The 19,016-nt window shown below is 45.9% G+C and overlaps 1 protein-coding gene and 1 pseudogene across 6 annotated transcripts; both read right to left on the reverse strand.

Moving 5' to 3' along the window:
* Nucleotides 1-1,015: 1,015 nt before the first annotated feature.
* LOC124652307 (patatin-like protein 2) lies at nt 1,016-7,543 on the reverse strand. 6 transcript variants are annotated; one of them, XM_047191326.1, is made up of 11 exons: nt 7,482-7,543; nt 6,426-6,573; nt 5,115-6,231; nt 4,336-4,420; nt 3,342-3,524; nt 2,630-2,811; nt 2,374-2,560; nt 2,036-2,197; nt 1,519-1,821; nt 1,253-1,434; nt 1,016-1,173 (listed from the first exon to the last, which is right to left on the reverse strand). In XM_047191326.1, exons 4-11 carry the CDS (start codon nt 4,354-4,356, stop codon nt 1,116-1,118), a joined length of 1,278 nt encoding a protein of 425 aa, XP_047047282.1. In that variant the 5' UTR covers nt 4,357-4,420; nt 5,115-6,231; nt 6,426-6,573; nt 7,482-7,543; the 3' UTR covers nt 1,016-1,115. The 6 variants fall into 6 exon arrangements, with proteins under 6 accessions (XP_047047282.1, XP_047047281.1, XP_047047283.1 ...); XM_047191325.1 differs by lacking the exon at nt 7,482-7,543 and having other exon boundaries at nt 5,115-5,461; nt 6,076-6,231; nt 6,426-7,281; XM_047191327.1 differs by lacking the exon at nt 7,482-7,543 and having other exon boundaries at nt 5,115-6,226; nt 6,426-6,444.
* Nucleotides 7,305-8,442, reverse strand: LOC124652309 (annotated as a pseudogene).
* Between the last annotated feature and the right edge of the window lie 10,574 nt (nt 8,443-19,016).

A 19,016-nucleotide genomic window follows, 5' to 3' on the forward strand; every position in this document is an offset into this window, starting at 1 on the left:
TAGCTATACTTATGTGTTGATGGACAATTTGCGTTTCTTAAAGTTGGCAGACATACCTACTTCGCTGGCAAGGTTGAGCGCTGATCGGATCTTTCGGTGCCCCAGATTTGATTGGTGATGGTTACAAGATGGCCTTCCCTTGTAAGGACGGAGTGCTGTGGACAGCACATGGTTAGACTCGTTCTGAAAGGCTAAGCACTGTAGTATCCAAATCAACATATTCAGTTCTAGTCATCCTTCAGCCTATGCCCTGCTACTTGGTTACTGCAATGTTAAACAAATCCAACTTGGCAGAGTAAATACCATTATCATGGAATATGGCCACTTTCAATGTTCACCAAAAAAATGCATGTTGCAAGAAAGTAGCAAGTTGGAACCTTCATTGCAAGCTAAAAGGTACTCAGATGGGCCTCTTGCCCTGGAAAGTTTTCATTATAAATGAACTATTTTGAGTTAGTGAAGCGCCTCGCAGACATTTGTCTAATGTCTGTCCACGCTCCAAACTCAACAGGAATTGGATGTCTCTCTGACGATCTCCAACAGCAGAATCTTACAGAAGTACCAAAGGGCAAAGCTATCTACATGAAAAGGCATCTCATCTTGCTTGATACTCAAAGCAGAGATAGGTTTTACAATTTCTACGTACAAAGTGAAGGGAAATCGTACCAGGTACTTGTTCCATGCAGCAGCACCAGCTATCTCTTTATTCGAAGTGTCTTGCTGCATGGCCAACCTGGAATCCTTCAGAACTAGTCGGCTGAAATAAAATCAGTGAAATTGACAACACAACGGAACAATAAAAATGTTCAGTTTATTAAAAAAGTTTATCTGTATTTACACAAGAATAAAGCCATCAATGCTTAACAGTAGCATGCCAGTATGCCAACCTACACATTTATTTAACTATGTTACAATGAAACTTATCAAGCCGTAGCAGTCAGTATGCCACACTACACTTTTTTTAGGGAATGCCACACTACACATTTATTTAACTATGTTACAATTGAACTGTTACAATTGAACTTCAAGAGACAGATCAATTAATTGGTCGCTGGTGTATGACATGCGGAGAAAGTTTCTCTCTGGCAGAGTATTGACGTAAAAGAGACCCGGGTTCATTTCGGTGACCTTGCTTGGCGAATTCTCCTTTCATCAGACAACAGCTTTGCAAATCTGCAAAGAAGGTAGTAATTAGATCATCTGTAGATGCATAATGCAATTATAATAACCTAATAGGTGGTGGCAAGCTCACCTCTTGAGAGCTTCCTCGTTGGTCACATCTGTGTCACTACAAGCAGGCACCATCTGACCAGTCTCTAAATTTGCCCGTGAGACAGGTTTCTTTAGCAACATCTCTCCAATACTGACAAGTTTCTCCAAGTTATCCTTGGTGGCAACATCAACCGAGGAGAGTGTTCCGCGTAGGGTATCATCCTGTAATTAGAAACGGAAGCTTGAGAGAAAAGGATGCTGTTTTCTTAGTAAATTAGTACAAATAAACTGCTTCATCTTAATTACCTGAATCCTCAGATAGTTCTGCTCAGAATGTAAAGCTTTAAAAACAGCAGCAATGTGAATATCAACCATATCTGCACTTGCTCGTGTGAAAATATCAACCAATGGTGTGGATCCACTGCTAAGTAACCAACCCAACACTCCCCATGATTTAGCCTTTTGTGAATTGTACTTTTCTTCAAACTTTGATGAGCCGGTGCCAAGTGAAATGACCAAGAAACGGCCATAGTCCATAGGCTTTATTGGGAAGAAATCTGGATTTTCCTTGAAAATCTGCTTGGTTACTTCTCCAATGGCAACTAAAGCCTAAACATGACAGAGATGGATATTAGGTCTCTTTTAAAAAATGCCTTCAACTACTGAATCGAGTAACTTATAAGACATAGTGGATGTATATTGCACAGCATGTATGAGAAGTAAAGAAACTGAACTTATAAACCATACACAAAGATTGAAGTGAAAATTGTGGTATTATGTTAGGCATAACTAGTCAACAACAGATAACTATGGACTATGGTACCGGATTATTAGCAGCTACTCCCCCATCAATAAGATTAAACTCCTTGATGTTTCCATGATAGTCTTCCGTCTTGAAGTAATGTGCAGGTAGATATGTTGGAGCAGCGGATGTGCTGATGCAAATATCTGATAGCAAAGCATCCATTGTGTTATTTTTCTTAACCTGTCACATGATAATAGAAAGTTCAATTTTGTGCAAGATCTCAATTAAGAAGAATTGATGGAGTAGCAGGTGTTTCCCATGCCATTAAAATTAATTTGTTCTGGCTTGTAACTGGTTCTAAAACAAAACATTTACTCAAATTCCAAAGCCCAAAAGATTGTGAGAGAGAGGGAAACCTCAAAGGACGAAAAAATGGTTGGTTGTAGCCGCTTGATATCGAAAGTTGGTATTACAACATTTGTTAAAGTCTGATGCAGCCTGGTGTTTCCTAATTTCTGTCTCACAACTTCATGAAGGTACTTGCCATCATAGGAAGGTCCTGACAATGATCGGAGCATCCTCATTATCCGACCGAATGCACCCCTATGAAAACAAACTGTTCACAGACAAATTCCCAATCCAATCAACAAAAAACATAATATATGTGTTCACCTGAGCTGTGGGAAAATTTTGGGAGCATGGTCCATATAAAATGCTTGAATATCCTTGGCAGCAAAAAGTGGTCTTCTCTTCTTGTTAGGTGCAGTGAGCATCGAAGTCACAAGCCCTCCTGTGCTAGTTCCAGCAATGACATCGAAGTAGTCTGCTAATCGGGCTTCCTCTCCATCAAGTTTCTTCAGAAATTAACACCACAGTTTCAGTGAGATGCAACCAAGGGCATCAATTGAGAAATATTGTGTTTCTAAGGAAAGGAGCATAAATGGTGTGGAAGAAGAAAAAGCCACAGTTACAAGGGGAGTATATTCAGTTCATCATTCCTTCATGAGAACGTAGAATTGAAGTTAAAAAGGTATATCTGAAACTAGCAGAAGATTGAACTAATGGACTATAAGGGGAAAAACAATTTGCCAGGAATCTGAAAATGTTCTGCAGGACTGCAACGTTTCAACATGTACATCTCCATACATGATAATACTAAAATAAAAGACAAGGTGACAGGAAAGAGTAGCAGTTTAAGTTAACAAGAGATGGTGGATTCAGTTAATCTTTAAATTAGCACCAAATAATAAAGTTGGGATAATTTCATCTAACACGATATACTGAACATGGACTCTTAATCTATCATATTTCTTACCAGGTTAGCGTTGTCATGGCAATATCACAAGACATGAAAATCACTTATGCTACATAACTATAGTTTTACCTGCAACTCTGCTTCTAGAAAAGCAAGAGCAACAGCTGGAATGATTCCTCGAATCCCTCCACCATCAATAGAGAGAACTGTGACGAGGTTGCCATAAGTTGGTGGGTGTCTACATAAGATATGTTTTCCACTCTCCATATTTCTTCTCTCATCAAGGGTAGGTTGCACACAATTGTATTTCATCTGAGATCGATATTTTTGAGTGCTCAAGTTAATGTAGAGAACAAGTATTAATAGACTCTGGATGAGAACTTTCATGGCAATGCAGGTCGAGCAGGTCTCTAGCAATCAGGAGAAGTCATTACGCCTAACTTAAACGTGCAATAAGATCTTTTCCATCCTTCCTTCATAAGGATGTAGAACTGAAGTTAATAAAATACAAGCTGTTAGGTGCTTTCGAGGAAACTTCTAGCCCTATAGACCTAATAATGTGTTGAAATGTCCCATTTTTTGTTATCAAACATGAACTTCTCAAAGTGGAAAATGTGGTTCTCTTTGTTGTGATGATTGAGAGGCTTGTATCTGCCTATGACGTTTGAGATGCAGCGCATATCTTTTCATTTAATAAAGGATGAATGTCACTTTCTCAGTTGTCCTCAGACTAAGGGCTTTTCTTGTGCCCTGGAGGTGCTGTCAGAAAAAAGGAAATTTCAGTGATCCAAATATTAGTCATGTTAGAAAGTTGACTTACTTTTGCATGGAGGTAATAAATCTTAGTTTTGTGCTCTTATCTCAATATGATCCTAGAATAGGGTGGGTCTGTAATACTTTTAGTTAATTCAACAAAATGGGATAAGAAACTACAAGAGTTGGGCACGTAAAGCCCTTACAGGATGACATCCGCAGAACCTGCACCTCTGATGCTTTAAGTTCATTGAATCTAGACAACAATAGATGTTCTTTTTTTTGCACACGTGATTTAGGAGAAATGGTGTAACATTCCAGCTTTCTCTAGGTTGCATAATTAAGAAAAGTTGTAGTGGCATATTTTCACCTTTGAATTTTGTAATGGCATTTTTTCCAACTTGGGAAATTTGTAGTGGCATGAATCCAATTAACCCGTTATAAGGAAAGGTTATCTGGCACGTCAAGTAAGAGATCATGTGAGAAGACCAAATAGTGATTGTGAAAATAGCTAACGGTTCAGAACCCTGAGGACAAAGAAAAATACGAGTATTTAATTTAAGAGCAAACTTTTGCAATAGGTAAATAATATTCTGTGTCTTGTACGAAATTCAAAGCAATAAACTGTGTACCAAATTCAAATTAAAACTTGCTTCACTTTTCATCATCAAATGGTATAGTTTGTAGTTCTGCTATATACATGGATGATAAACATCAAAAGTTAAAAACAATTCATTATGGCACCCTGTTAAGGATTGTAATTGTGCTAATGAGCAAAGAGTGTGCAATACCAGACAATGATGTTCCATTGCCAACAAGGATCGAACAGAGGAGAGGCTTTTCAATACCAATAAAATGGTTTGTTACCAGCCATTGCCGTCTGTGTCGAGGCCCTTGTACATATTGTAACTCAAACACTTACTTTGATATAAAAAAGGCAAAGCTTATGACTGAGGTGTTTCAATAAAAAGTGGCATGCCAATGTTGCACATCAAGAGAAGTCATTATCTCAGCAGTAAGTAGTTGTTAATGTAATGAGCCGATTGATTGCTTCCACGTAGTCCCAATATATATATGTCCAGACAACCATACATCCTTACATAATCCAAAAGATCTGGCCCACATGAAAGGAATTTAATTTGTAGTTACCAGATATGCAGATGCTGACTCTTTAAACTTGGTCTGACGTCTGGCTGCTGGTACCACTTAAGACAGTACACAAAAACCTCCCCCGCCTCACGAATACACGACGCATTGGTGCCACACCAATAAGCCCTACCCTGCAAAAAACTAAGCTGCTGGAACATTAGTCTGCGATTTCTACAATATGCGGTCATTTGGTGGGGATCTCTCTAAGAAGTAGCATCAAACATGTAGGTATTTGAGAAGTGCTTCAGTGTGTCTTGCACCGGTTCTTGCAGGCATCCAGCACCGCGCATCAGTAACATTTTCATAATTGCTCGATAGACTTGCAGTTTCGACAGAAGCCTCTTAGTCTGCCATGTCATGCAGTGCAACATCACAAGGAATGTCCGGAATATGAAGGTTATTGCCCGAAATGGAAATATAAATAGTGCATAGTATTCCCACTCAGATACTTTTATAGTAAACATATGTAAGAAAAGGCTCTAAGGTACATCTGATAAGGTGTGACGAAATGGGCTGGAATAACGGAATAAGTGAGTAAGTTGCTTTCTTTTCTTGTGAAAGCAAGTTTCTTCTATTGAAATATGAATGAGATCTTCGTATTCATATCTTAGCATTTTAAATCCTTTCAAAATACACCCTCCGTCCCATGAAACTTATCTTAAGTTTGTCCAAATTTGGGTGCATCCAGATACTATTTAGTGTGTACATACATCCAAATTTAGACAAAGTTAAGACATGTTTCATGGGACAGAGGGAGTAGAAATTTAAAATTGGCGGACTAGCTGATCTTAGTTTCAACTCCATTTAAGAATGCTAAGAAGTAGCATAAGAACCATTTAAAAAATTACACAAAACTGGAATTCCCTGATGAAATATGATAGTGGCAATTGTCTTGGTCATGTGAATGAATGGAGAACAGGAGATCTCATAGGCGGCCCAGAAATTCAGCAATGACACAGACCTGCGCTTCCTCCTCTAAGCATGTTGGTCGGACGAGGTGGAAGCCATGCCCCTGCTCAGCTGCCTCCCAGACCCCCACCTCGCCATGCCAGCCACTTGCCACCAACTTCTCGACATACACTTTTTTGATATAAAAAAGGCAAAGCTTATGCCTGTGCTGTTTCAATAAAAAAAATGGCATGCCAATGTTGCACATCAGGAGAAGTCATTTTCTCAGCAGCAATTTCTTGGTTATGTGATGAGGCGAGTGGTTGCTTCCACGCAGTCCCAATATATATGTCAAGACAACCATACATCCTTACATAATCCAAAAGAACTGGGCCAAATGAAAGGAGTTTAATTGGTAGTTACCAGATATGCAGATGCTGACTCTTTAAATTTGGTCTGTCATCTGGCTCCTGATACCACTTAAGACATCCTCTTCTGATGCAGTTCTTTACACAAGCTTACCCGCCTCACGAAAACACGACGTATTGATGCCACACCAATAAGTCCGACCCTGCAAAAAACTAAGCTGCTGGAACATTAGTCTGTGATTTCTATAATATGCTATGATTATGCAACTTAATATTTCTTGCATATTGCACATAGTTTACTCAAGCAAGTGTGTTTGACAGAGGAAAGTGCATTTGATCAATGGTACAGCAATAAGGCAATAGGAAGTAAAGGAAGCACTGTGCAAAGCCCTGATGCCACGGCAAATGAAAAGAAAAGGTTATCAGAGACATTCTGTCATTTGGGGGGATATCTGTACGGAGTACCATCGAACATGCAGGTATTTGAGAAGTGCTTCAGTGTGCCTTGCACTGGCTGCTGTAGGCGACCAACACCACTGCATCGCTAACATTTTCATAATTGCTCGATAGACTTGCACTTCTACGAGAAGCCTCTTAGTTTGTCATGTCATGAAGTGCAAAATCATAAGGAATGTCCGCAATAGAAATGTAATTGATTGTCCTTAAGTAAATCCCGAAATGGAAATATAAATAGTACATAGCATTCTCACTCAGATATTTTCAGAGTAAACCTATTTAAGAAAAGGCTATATGAAACATCTGATAATGTATGACGATATGGGCTGGAAATAACGGAATAAGTAAGTTCCTTTCTTTTCTTGTGAAAGCAACTTTCTTCTATTGAAATATGAATGAGATCTTTGTATTCATATCTTGGCTTTCTTAAGTTTATCCTTTCAAAATAGAAATTTATAATTGTGGAAACTGACTTAATTGCAACTCCATAGTCCCGCATTTAAAAATTACTGTACATAAATTACTGAAGAAGTAGGATAAGAACCATTTACACAAAACTCGAACTCCATAATGAAATATGTTGTAATTGCTCATGTGAAGGAATGGAGAACAGGAGACCTCATGGGCGGCCCAGAAATTGAGCAATGACGCGGACCTGCGCTTCCACCTCCAAGCATGTCGGCCGGACGAGGTGGAAGCCATGCCCCTGCCCATCTGCCTCCCAGACCCCCACCTCGCCATGCCATCCGCTGGCCATCAACTTCTCAGCATGGGGTCTCTGCCACCAACACACACCAGCGCGCGCCGACACCCCAGCCCGGCGAGGCTGGGCGCGCCCTCCGCCATGGGGTTGATCCACGGGTCCTCGCACCCGCTGGTGCCCGGGCAGACCACCGGCCAGAGCCGCACCAGCTCGCGGAGCATCGCCATGCCCATCTCGTCCGACTCGGAGGAGCCGTCGCCGTCGCCGCCCAGGAAGTAGGGGTGGATGAGCAGGAGCGCGCCCACCTTGACGCCGTGGCCTAGCTCCTCCGCGCCCGCGCGCATCGCGGCGTGGTGCGCGATGTTGGCGCCGGCGCTCTCGCCGCCGACGTGGACGCGCCGGAGGTCCGCGTGGGCGGTGAGCCAGGGCTCGGGCCCGTTGCCGGCGGCGTGCGCGGCCACCCACTGGAGCGCCGCCCAGGCGTCCCCGTAGAGCGCCGGGACGGGGCGCTCCGGCGCGAGGCGGTACTCCACGGACACGACCATCGCGCCGGCCCGCGCGGCGAGCTGGTTGGCGTGGCCGTGCACGGCGGCGTCGAAGGCCGAGCCGAGGCAGAAGCCGCCGCCGTGGAAGAATACGAGGACGGGGACCTTGCCCTGTTGGCCGCCGGCGGGGGCAGCCGGGAGGTAGATTCGCGCGGACAGGCCTTCTCCAGGAAGGATGGGGACGTCCTTGGAGGACACGCCGGTGGCGGCGTCGGTGCCGGGTGGGGCGAAGTCGACCGGCAGGAAGCGCTCGACGCGGCCGCTCTTGTAGACGCGAATGAAGTTGGGGGCGTCCAGGATGACCTCGCCGCCGGCGGCATCCGTGTCGGCCATGGCGTAGGGGAGAGATCAGGGAGGGGATGCAATTTATTTTTGGAACCCACGATTCCATTAAACAACAAGCTTTGGCAAAGCTTCAGTCACAACGACTGTAAGAGCATCCCCAGCCGCTGGGGCTCCCCAGGCCGAAATCCGGCGTTATTTAGCGCCGGATGGATGAAGTTTTTGGCCTGGGGAGTACCGTATTTCCAGTCGTCCACCCGGACTTCGGCGGATAGAGTTTAAATTCAAATAAATCGCCGTCCCGCGCTACAAGTACGGCCAGTTGATCGGCAAAGGAGCAAAAGGATCGGCCACGCGATCGGCGATCGGAAATTACACGGACACGAGCTCGTCGCCAGTCCCGGCCGGCACGGCGGTGTCCGACGGACTCGATTCCCTCACACGCGGCCGAAGCGGCCGCGGCGGGCGACGAGGAAGCAGCGGCGAGTGGACGTCGAAGCAGCCGCGGCCGACGAGGTAGATGGCGAGGTAGACGAGGTAGGAGCCGGCGGAGACGACGAAGGACCGGCCGGGAGTGGCTCGGAGGATGTCGCCGCGGTGGCCCCCGGTACCATCCTCGTCTCCTCGTCCATCGGTTCCATGTCGCCGCCGCCCATGAGGAACGCCAAGTCCGTGTTCCTCTTCTTCGCCGCCGCCGTCGTCTTCGACCAGGCGATCCGGGACGCCTTGGTTGGCGAGCATTTCCCGCCACCTGCCGTCGAACTTGTCGTTCCTCCCGTCGGCGTGCGACCTCAAGTCGGACCAGCACTTGTCGATCGACGCCCGCATCCCGTCGGGCGGGATTGTCCGTCCGTTTGAGCTCTTTCGCCTTCTTCCGGCCGAGTTCGGGCGCCCTTCCGCCGCGCAAGCCGCCGGAGCGTCGGGGTTGTACTCGCTCGGTCTTGCTCTTCGAGAGGGTCGTGCGAATTTCCTTCCACTTCTCGCAATTCTCGAGGCGGGCGTAGACGTTGAGGAACTTGAACCGCAGGCCGGTGTCGTCCGTGTACATGTCCAAAGCTCGGCGCAGCCGGGGAAAAAAGAGCACGGCGATACGGGTCGGTAACGACGATGTACCTCGGTGATGCGGGGTCGGCGGAGCATACCTTTTGCTCCAAGTCCCGGCCGCCGATCGGCCGTTTGATGACCTCCTCTCGTATGCCGTGCCATTTGCCGCACGCCGTCCGCATGATCCCCCAATGGGTGGCCATTGCCTTCTCTCCCCGGTACACGTTCATGTTCGTCTTCTTGAAGTAGGGATCGACGAGTTTGCGTTCCTCGTACGCCCGCTTCACTCGAAGCCGCATGTGTCGAACGACCGATTGGCCCCGATTATGCCGTTCGTGGACACGGTCATCCAAGCTTCGGCGAGGCACTCCTCTTCCTTCGGCGTCCATTTGATACGCGGTTCGGCAGGCGGCGAGTCCTTCTTCCTCTTCTTCTTCCCCTTCGACAGAGTTGGCGGATGCTTGAGTTGGCTCTTCTTCTTCCTCCTCGTCTTCTTCTTCGACGGCTTGGCTTCCTTCGGCGACATCCTCCCGATGCCCGTTGCGCGCCGCCACAGCCTGCCGTCGCCCTCGTCTCCTCTTGCGTGAAGAACCCCGGGCACGCAGCGGCGGCGGTCATGAAGAACCCCGGGCTCGCAGCGGCGGCCATGGAGCCGGAGGTGATCATCTCGTGGATCTCCTCTTCGTTCGGCGCCGCCATCGCGCCGAACGGTAGCGGCCCTCGTCGCAGGGCCGGCGAGGTGTCCTCGAACAGGCCGCCGCTGCCGACGTCAAGCTCGGGCGGCGACGTCGTGGACCTGGGCGGTTGGACGTGGGCGCCCTCTTGGAACACGGCAGTCGGCGACGGCGAGTACAGCGAAGGGGAGAAGGACGACGGGGAACTGGTTGTACCTTGCATCGGCCATTGGCCGGGGAACATGCTGCCGCCGCCGCTAAAGGCCATGCTGATCAGCCTCGCTTGTTCGTCCTGGGCCGCCGCCGCCGTCCTCTTGGCGGCGGCTCTTTTCACCCTCTCCGCCCGGCGCTTGTTTCCACCTCGCGCCGTTTCTCGTCCGCCGCCCACTCGGCGTTCGACATGCCCGCCGGCTTCGTCTTCTTCGCCCGCATCTTCCTCGCCGGCGCCTTCGGCGGCATTGTGGTGGACGAGAACACGAGGAGGAGAGTGGTGGTGGACGAGAAGGCGCCGCCAGGAACTGGAGCTGGAAGACGAGGAGATTGGGGGATTTCGGCGGGAGAGAATGGGGATATGCAAGCAAAATTGGAGGGAATGGGGATATGCAAGCAAATTGGAGGGAAAATCGACATGATTTGGTTTTCCAGTCGCCGACTACGCGGGTCCACACGACGTTTCGCGCCAAAATCTTTCGCCCGGAGTCCCCGAGCGCGCCCCGGGGGGGCGGGGATGGCGTGGGCTCGCCGGATGGATGAAGGGCCAAATCCGGACGAAAACGAGGAACCGGGGGCGCGACTGGGCCGAATTTCGCCGTCCGGATGGAAAAAACGTCGCTCGGGGGCCTCGTCGGGGGGACGAGTGGAGATGCTCTAAGGCTGGTGCCAACGCGGGCTGGAGCAGGGGCCGCCCGCGACGGGGCGAGAGGGCGGCGAGACGGCAGCGCGGGGCGTTGGATCCACCGCCCGGCGGTAGCGCCCGCTACCGCCCGTGCTGGCGCCGAGAGGGGGGCGAGAGCGCTGGCAGGTCGGGGCGAGAGCGCGGGCGAGAGGGAGGGGGTAACGGTTAGCTGACGTGGCGCGATTTGATTCGTCCACGTCAGCTAGCCGTTGGGGTAGCCGTTGCTGGCTCAAAAAATTCGAAAAAAAAGTCAAAAACCCCAAAATTTCATCCCCACCCCCTATAAATACCCCCCATATGGTTTCACTCATTCCACACCTCTCTTCATCTCCTCCACTCTCCATTTCCACTCCTCTCAACGCCATATCTTCGTCTAGCAGCAGTTCGAGCGACGGAATGGAGGGTGATATGATCGGTGCATTCCAGGCAGCGCGGGGCAGTTCGCTCAATCAGCTTGGCGCAAAGATGTCGAGTGTGCCTTTGGAGTGATGAAGGCTAGGTTCAACATTCTAGCAGTTCCGGGACGCTCCTACTCGAGGCGTACTCTTGGGTTGATCATGCGTGCATGTGTCATTCTGCACAACATGATCATCGACGATGAGCGTGATACAAATTTGGAGAACGTCTATGAGACAGTTGATTCCAATGTCGGCCTTGCGATACACAACAATGCACCACCAAGCCTAGCAGCCAGGATTCATATGGACAACGAAATGAGGGACTCACCGATGTATACACAGCTCCAGCATGATTTGATTGAGCATGTGTGGGCTAATGCCTAGATTATGTAATTTTTTCAAATTTTTATGTAATTTTTTTTATAATATAATCGGTAACAATTTTAGTTGAATAAAATAATTTTCTTGCATTATTTTGAATGTTGTAATCTGAAGAAAAAAAATGTTGATATCGAGGAGAGAGAAAAGCTGATGTGGAGGAGAGAGAAGTGAGAGCTGGCACTATAGCCCGTGCACTGGCACCGTGGGGTGAGAGTGGGGTGAGAGTGGGGTGAGCGTGAGGGTAAAAGCTGACGTGGCGAGGCTATTTGCCTGTGATGCATTGGCACCAGCCCGAGCATCTCCCAAAACTGTCGCTCAATGGCATTGGATCGAGTTTTTGGAGGAAGTGTTTCATTCGTGTCGTGGACATCGTTTCCCACGCATCCCCTAAACGCGCCCCAAAACTTAAAAACATTGTATTTCTAATTTTAATAGATAGAAGAAAAGTATGTACTAATATTGAATCGGTGCAACATAAACAAATTACATACTTATAATTTTTTTGAAAAAAACATAATCAAATTACATATAATTTTTTTAACTACTTCTTCTTTGATGGCCCCGCCTCGTCGTCGTCACGGTGGCGCCTGCTCGTCACCTCTTCCGAAGAGGCGGTGTCGGCCGACGCGTTGGAGGAACTTGTGTCCTTCTCGTCGTCGAAGATGCTCGCCGGCTGCGCCTTTGTCTTGGCCTTGGCCTTCGCTTTCACGTCCGCCTCCGCCTTCGCCCGGGCCGCCGCCGTCATCGCCTCCTTAGACCCTTCCTCCTCCGCCTTCTCCTCCACGACCTCCCATTCCTCCGCATTGTCCAGCGATGGCGGGGAATCATCGCCGCTGCTGGGCATCGCGACTCTGTCCCACTGATACGTCTCCGACGTATCGATAATTTCTTATGTTCCATGCCACATTATTGATGATATCTACATGTTTTATACACATTATATGTCGTATTTATGCATTTTCCGGCACTAACCTATTAACGAGATGCCGAAGAGCCGATTCTGTCGTTTTCTGCTGTTTTTGGTTTCGGAAATCCTACAAAGGAAATATTCTCGGAATTGGACGAAATCAACGCCCCGGGGCCTATTTTGCCACGAAGCTTCCGGAAGACCGAAGAGAAGACGAAGTGGGGCCACGGGCGCCGCCACACTAGGGCGGCGCGGCCCGAGAGGGCCCGCGCGGCCCTGCTGTGTGGGGCCCCCGTGACCCCTCCAACTCCGCCCTTCCGCCTACTTAAGGTCTTCGTCGCGAAACCCCCGCACCGAGAGCCACGATACGTAAAACCCTACCGAGACGCCGCCGCCGCCAATCCCATCTCGGGGGATTCCGGAGATCACCTCCGGCACCCTGCCGGCGAGGGGAATCATCTCCCGGAGGACTCTTCACCGCCATGGTCGCCTCCGGAGTGATGAGTGAGTAGTTCACCCCTGGACTATGGGTCCATAGCGAGTAGCTAGATGGTTGTCTTCTCCTCATGTGCTTCATTGTCGGATCTTGTGAGCTGCCTAACATGATCAAGATCATCTATCCGTAATTCTATATGTTGTGTTTGTCGGGATCCGATGGATAGAGAATACTATGTTATGTTGATTATCAATCTATTACCTATGTGTTGTTTATGATCTTGCATGCTCTCCGTTATTAGTAGAGGCTCGGCCAAGTTTTTGCTCTTAACTCCAAGAGGGAGTATTTATGCTCGATAGTGGGTTCATGCCTCCATTAAATCTGGGACAGTGACAGAAAGTTCTAAGGTTGTGGATGTGCTGTTGCCACTAGGGATAAAACATTGATGCTATGTCCGAGGATGTAGTTATTGATTACATTATGCACCATACTTAATGCAATTGTCTGTTGTTTTGCAACTTAATACTGGAAGGGGTTCGGATGATAACCTCGAAGGTGGACTTTTTAGGCATAGATGCATGCTCGGATAGCGGTCTATGTACTTTGTCGTAATGCCCAATTAAATCTCACAATATTCATCATGTCATGTATGTGCATTGTTATGCCCTCTCTATTTGTCAATTGCCCGACCGTAATTTGTTCACCCAACATGCTATCTTATGGGAGAGACACCTCTAGTGAACTGTGGACCCCGGTCCATTCTTTTACATCTCGAAATACAAATCTGTCGCTATTGTTCTTTACTCGTTCTTTGCAAACAATCATCATCCACACTATACATCTAATCCTTTGTTACGAGCAAGTCGGTGAGATTGACAACCTCGCTGTTTCGTTGGGGCAAAGTACTTTGGTTGTGTTGTGCAGGTTCCACGTTGGCGCCGGAATCTCCGGTGTTACGCCGCACTACATCCCGCCGCCATCAACCTTCAACGTGCTTCTTGGCTCCTCCTGGTTCGATAAACCTTGGTTTCTTTCTCGAGGGAAAACTTGCTGCTCGTGCGCATCATACCTTCCTCTTGGGGTTCCCAACGAACGTGTGAGTTACACGCCATCAAGCTCTTTTTCTGGCGCCGTTGCCGGGTAACGAAGAAAAGTTACACCACAAAGATTTCTAACTCCCACGTCAACTACACGCCAGCTCTTTTTCTGGCGCCGTTGCCGGGGAGATCAAGACACGCTGCAAGGGGAGTCTCCACAATCCAATCTCTCTACTTTGTTTTGTCTTGCTTTATTTTATTTACCTACTTTGTTTGCTGCATTATATCAAAACACAAAAAAATTAGTTGCTAGCTTTAATTTATTTACTGTCTTGCACTCTATATCAAAAACACAAAAAAATTAGTTACTTGTATTTACTTTACTTGCTTCATCATGTTTCCTCCTAAGTTTATTCTTAAAGATGTACCGGTAGGCCGAGGGTCTATCCTCGGGAAAGATAACATAGAATTTTTTTTCACTCATATTAGTACGGCTGAAGATTTTGAAGATAGACACTTGGTAGAACTTGCTCCCACTTATGAAATTGTTGTTGCTTCTTTAGTACACGCGTTAGAAGCTAGATTTGTTAATCTCAATCCTGTAATTCAACATATGTTTCTTACACTTAGTGATATGGAAGAAGGAGAAAAGAAAGATTTTGTATTAGAAACTCTTCTTAAAGAATTTGGGGGAATAGCAAGAGAAGCTAGAAAGGTCTTTACTAAATATAATATACTTGGCTCTTATACAAACTTTGCTAGCACCCTTGAGAAGATGGAAAAAGATAGACAAAAGTACACTAATAAAGTTAATTATGAGGGGGATATTAAAACATCGATACCCTGCAAGCTCTTGGGAATGTGCGAGGCACTAGAAAAGAATTTTGATTGGATTGTTCCTGAAGATTTGTTTGATGAGAGTAGCAAGCCTAAGGGTAATGAAAAGGGAGCCTCTGAAACTTACATAGATAAGATACAATGCATAGTTGAGAAAACTCCAAACCCCGTTGAAGATGCATCATCTCTCGATAACACTTGATATACACTTTCTGCGCCTAGCTGAAAGGCGTTAAAGAAAAGCGCTTATGGGAGACAACCCATGTTTTTACTACAGTATTTTTGTTTTATTTGAGTTTTGGAAGTTGTTTACTACTGTAGCAACCTCTTCTTATCTTAGTTTTTTGCATTGTCGTGCCAAGTAAAGTCTTTGATAGTAAGGTTCATACTAGATTTGGATTACTGCGCAGTAACATGCATTTCTTTGTCTGTCACGAATTTCGACCTGCCCCTCTCGTAGGTAGCTCAGAAAAATATGCCAATTTACGTGCGTGATCCTCAGATATGTACGCAACTTTCATTCAATTTGGGCATTTTCATTTGAGCAAGTCTGGTGCCTCAATAAAATCCATCTTTACGGACTGTTCTGTTTTGACAGATTCTGCCTTTTATTTCGCATTGCCTCTTTTGCTATGATGGATGAATTTCTTTGTTCCATTAATGTCCAGTAGCTTTATGCAATGTACAGAAGTGTTAAGAATGATTGTGTCACCTCTGAACATGTTAATTTTTATTATGCACTAACCCTCTAATGAGTTGTTTCGAGTTTGGTGTGGAGGAAGTTTTCAAGGATCAAGAGAGGAGAATGATGCAATATGATCAAGAAGAGTGAAAAGTCTAAGCTTGGGGATGCCCCGGTGGTTCACCCCTGCATATTTTAAGAAGACTCAAGCGTCTAAGCTTGGGGATGCCCAAGGCATCCCCTTCTTCATCGACAAATTTATCGAAGTTCCTCCCCTGAAACTATATTTTTATTCCGTCACATCTTATGTACTTTGTTTGGAGCGTCGGTTTGTTTTTGTTTGAATAAAATGGATCCTAGCATTCATTGTGTGGGAGAGAGACACGCTCCGCTGTTGCATATGGACAAATATGTCCTTAGGCTTTACTCATAGTATTCATGGCGAAGGTTGAATCTTCTTCGTTAAATTGTTATATGGTTGGAATCGGGAAATGCTACATGTAGTAATTCTAAAATGTCTTGAATAATTTGATACTTGGCAATTGTTGTGCTCATGTTTAAGCTCTTGCATCATATACTTTGCACCCATTAATGAAGAAACACCTAGAGCTTGCTAAATCTGGTTTGCATATTTGGTCTCTCTAAAGTCTAGATAATTTCTAGTATTGAGTTTTGAACAACAAGGAAGACGGTGTAGAGTCTTATAATGTTTACAATATGTCTTTTATGTGAGTTTTGCTGCACCGGTTCATCCTTGTGTTTGTTTCAAATAACCTTGCTAGCCTAAACCTTGTATCGAGAAGGAATACTTCTCATGCATCCAAAATCCTTGAGCCAACCACTATGCCATTTGTGTCCATCATACCTACCTACTACATGGTATTTCTCCGCCATTCCAAAGTAAATTGCTTGAGTGCTACCTTTAAAATTTCCATTCTTCACCTTTACAATATATAGCTCATGGGACAAATAGCTTAAAAACTATTGTGGTATTGAATATGTACTTATGCACTTTATCTCTTATTAAGTTTCTTGTTGTGTGATAACCATGTTTCTGGGGACGCCATCAACTACTCTTTGTTGAATATCATGTGAGTTGCTATGCATGTCCGTCTTGTCTCGAAGTAAGGGAGATCTACCACTTTAATGGTTAGAGCATGCATATTGTTAGAGAAGAACATTGGGCCGCTAACTAAAGCCATGAATCATGGTGGAAGTTTTAGTTTTGGACATATATCCTCAATCTCATATGAGAACACTAATTGTTGTACATGCTTATGCATTAAAGAGGAGTCCATTATCTGTTGTCCATGTTGTCCCGGTATGAATGTCTAAGTTGAGAATAATCAAAAGCGAGAAATCCAAAATGCGAGCTTTCTCCTTAGACCTTTGTACAAGCGGCATGGAGGTACCCCTTTGTGACACTTGGTTAAAACATGTGTATTGCGATGATCCCGGTAGTCCAAGCTAATTAGGACAAGGTGCGGGCACTATTAGTATACTATGCATGAGGCTTGCAACTTGTAAGATATAATTTACATAATACATGCGCTTTATTACTACCGTTCACAAAATTGTTTCTTGTTTTCAAAATAAAAGCTCTAGCACAAATATAGCAATCGATGCTTTCCTCTGCGAAGGACCTTTCTTTTACTTTTATGTTGAGTCAGTTCACCTATCTCTCTCCACCTCAAGAAGCAAACACTTGTGTGAACTGTGCATTGATTCCTACATACTTGCATATTGCACTTTCTATATTACTCTATGTTGACAATTATCCATGAGATATACATGTTATAAGTTGAAAGCAACCGCTGAAACTTAATCTTCCTTTGTGTTGCTTCAATACCTTTACTTTGATTTATTGCTTTATGAGTTAACTCTTATGCAAGACTTATTGATGCTTGTCTTGAAGTGCTATTCATGAAAAGTCTTTGCTTTATGATTCATCTCGTTTACTCATGTCATTACCATTGTTTTGATCGCTGCATTCATTACATATGTTTACAATAGTATGATCAAGGTTATGATGGCATGTCACTCCAGAAATTATCTTTGTTATCGTTTACCTGCTCGGGACGAGCAGGAACTAAGCTTGGGGATGCTGATACGTCTCCGACGTATCGATAATTTCTTATGTTCCATGCCACATTATTGATGATATCTACATGTTTTATACACATTATATGTCGTATTTATGCATTTTACGGCACTAACCTATTAACGAGATGCCGAAGAGCCGCTTGTCTGTTTTCTGCTGTTTTTGGTTTCAGAAATCCTACAAAGGAAATATTCTCGGAATTGGACGAAATCAACGCCCAGGGGCCTATTTTGCCACGAAGCTTCCAGAAGACCGAAGAGAAGACGAAGTGGGGCCACGGGGCGCCGCGACCCAGGAGGGGCCCGCGCGGCCCTGCTGTGTGGGGCCCCAGTGACCCCTCCGACTCCGCCCTTCCGCCTACTTAAGGTCTTCGTCGCGAAACCCCCAGTACCGAGAGCCACGATACGGAAAACCTCATCGAGACGCCGCCGCCAATCCCATCTCGGGGATTCCGGAGATCACCTCCGGCACCCTCGCCGGAGAGGGGAATCATCTCCCGGAGGACTCTTCACCGCCATGGTCGCCTCCGGAGTGATGAGTGAGTAGTCCACCCCTCGGACTATGGGTCCATAGCAGTAGCTAGATGGTTGTCTTCTCCTCATGTGCTTCATTGTCGGATCTTGTGAGCTGCCTAACATGATCAAGATCATCTATCTCGTAATTCTATATGTTGTGTTTGTCGGGATCCGATGGATAGAGAATACTATGTTATGTTGATTATCAATCTATTACCTATGTGTTGTTTATGATCTTGCATGCTCTCCGTTATTAGTAGAGGCTCGGCCAAGTTTTTGCTCTTAACTCCAAGAGGGAGTATTTATGCTCGACAGTGGGTTCGTGCCTCCATTAAATCCGGGACGAAGTGACGAAAAGTTCTAAGGTTGTGGATGTGCTCGTTGCCACTAGGGATAAAACATTGATGCTATGTCCGAGGATGTAGTTATTGATTACATTACGCACCATACTTAATGCAATTGTCTCGTTGTTTTGCAACTTAATACCGGAAGGGGTTCGGATGATAACCTCGAAGGTGGACTTTTTAGGCATAGATGCATGTCGGATAGCGGTCTATGTACTTTGTCGTAATGCCCAATTAAATCTCACAATATTCATCATGTCATGTATGTGCATTGTTATGCCCTCTCTATTTGTCAATTGCCCGATCGTAATTTGTTCACCCAACATGCTATCTTATGGGAGATACACCTCTAGTGAACTGTGGACCCCGGTCCATTCTTTTACATCTGAAATACAAATCTGCTGCTATT

The sequence above is a fragment of the Lolium rigidum genome, chromosome 5 (assembly GCF_022539505.1).
Source record: "Lolium rigidum isolate FL_2022 chromosome 5, APGP_CSIRO_Lrig_0.1, whole genome shotgun sequence".
NCBI classification, from domain to species: Eukaryota; Viridiplantae; Streptophyta; class Magnoliopsida; order Poales; family Poaceae; genus Lolium; species Lolium rigidum.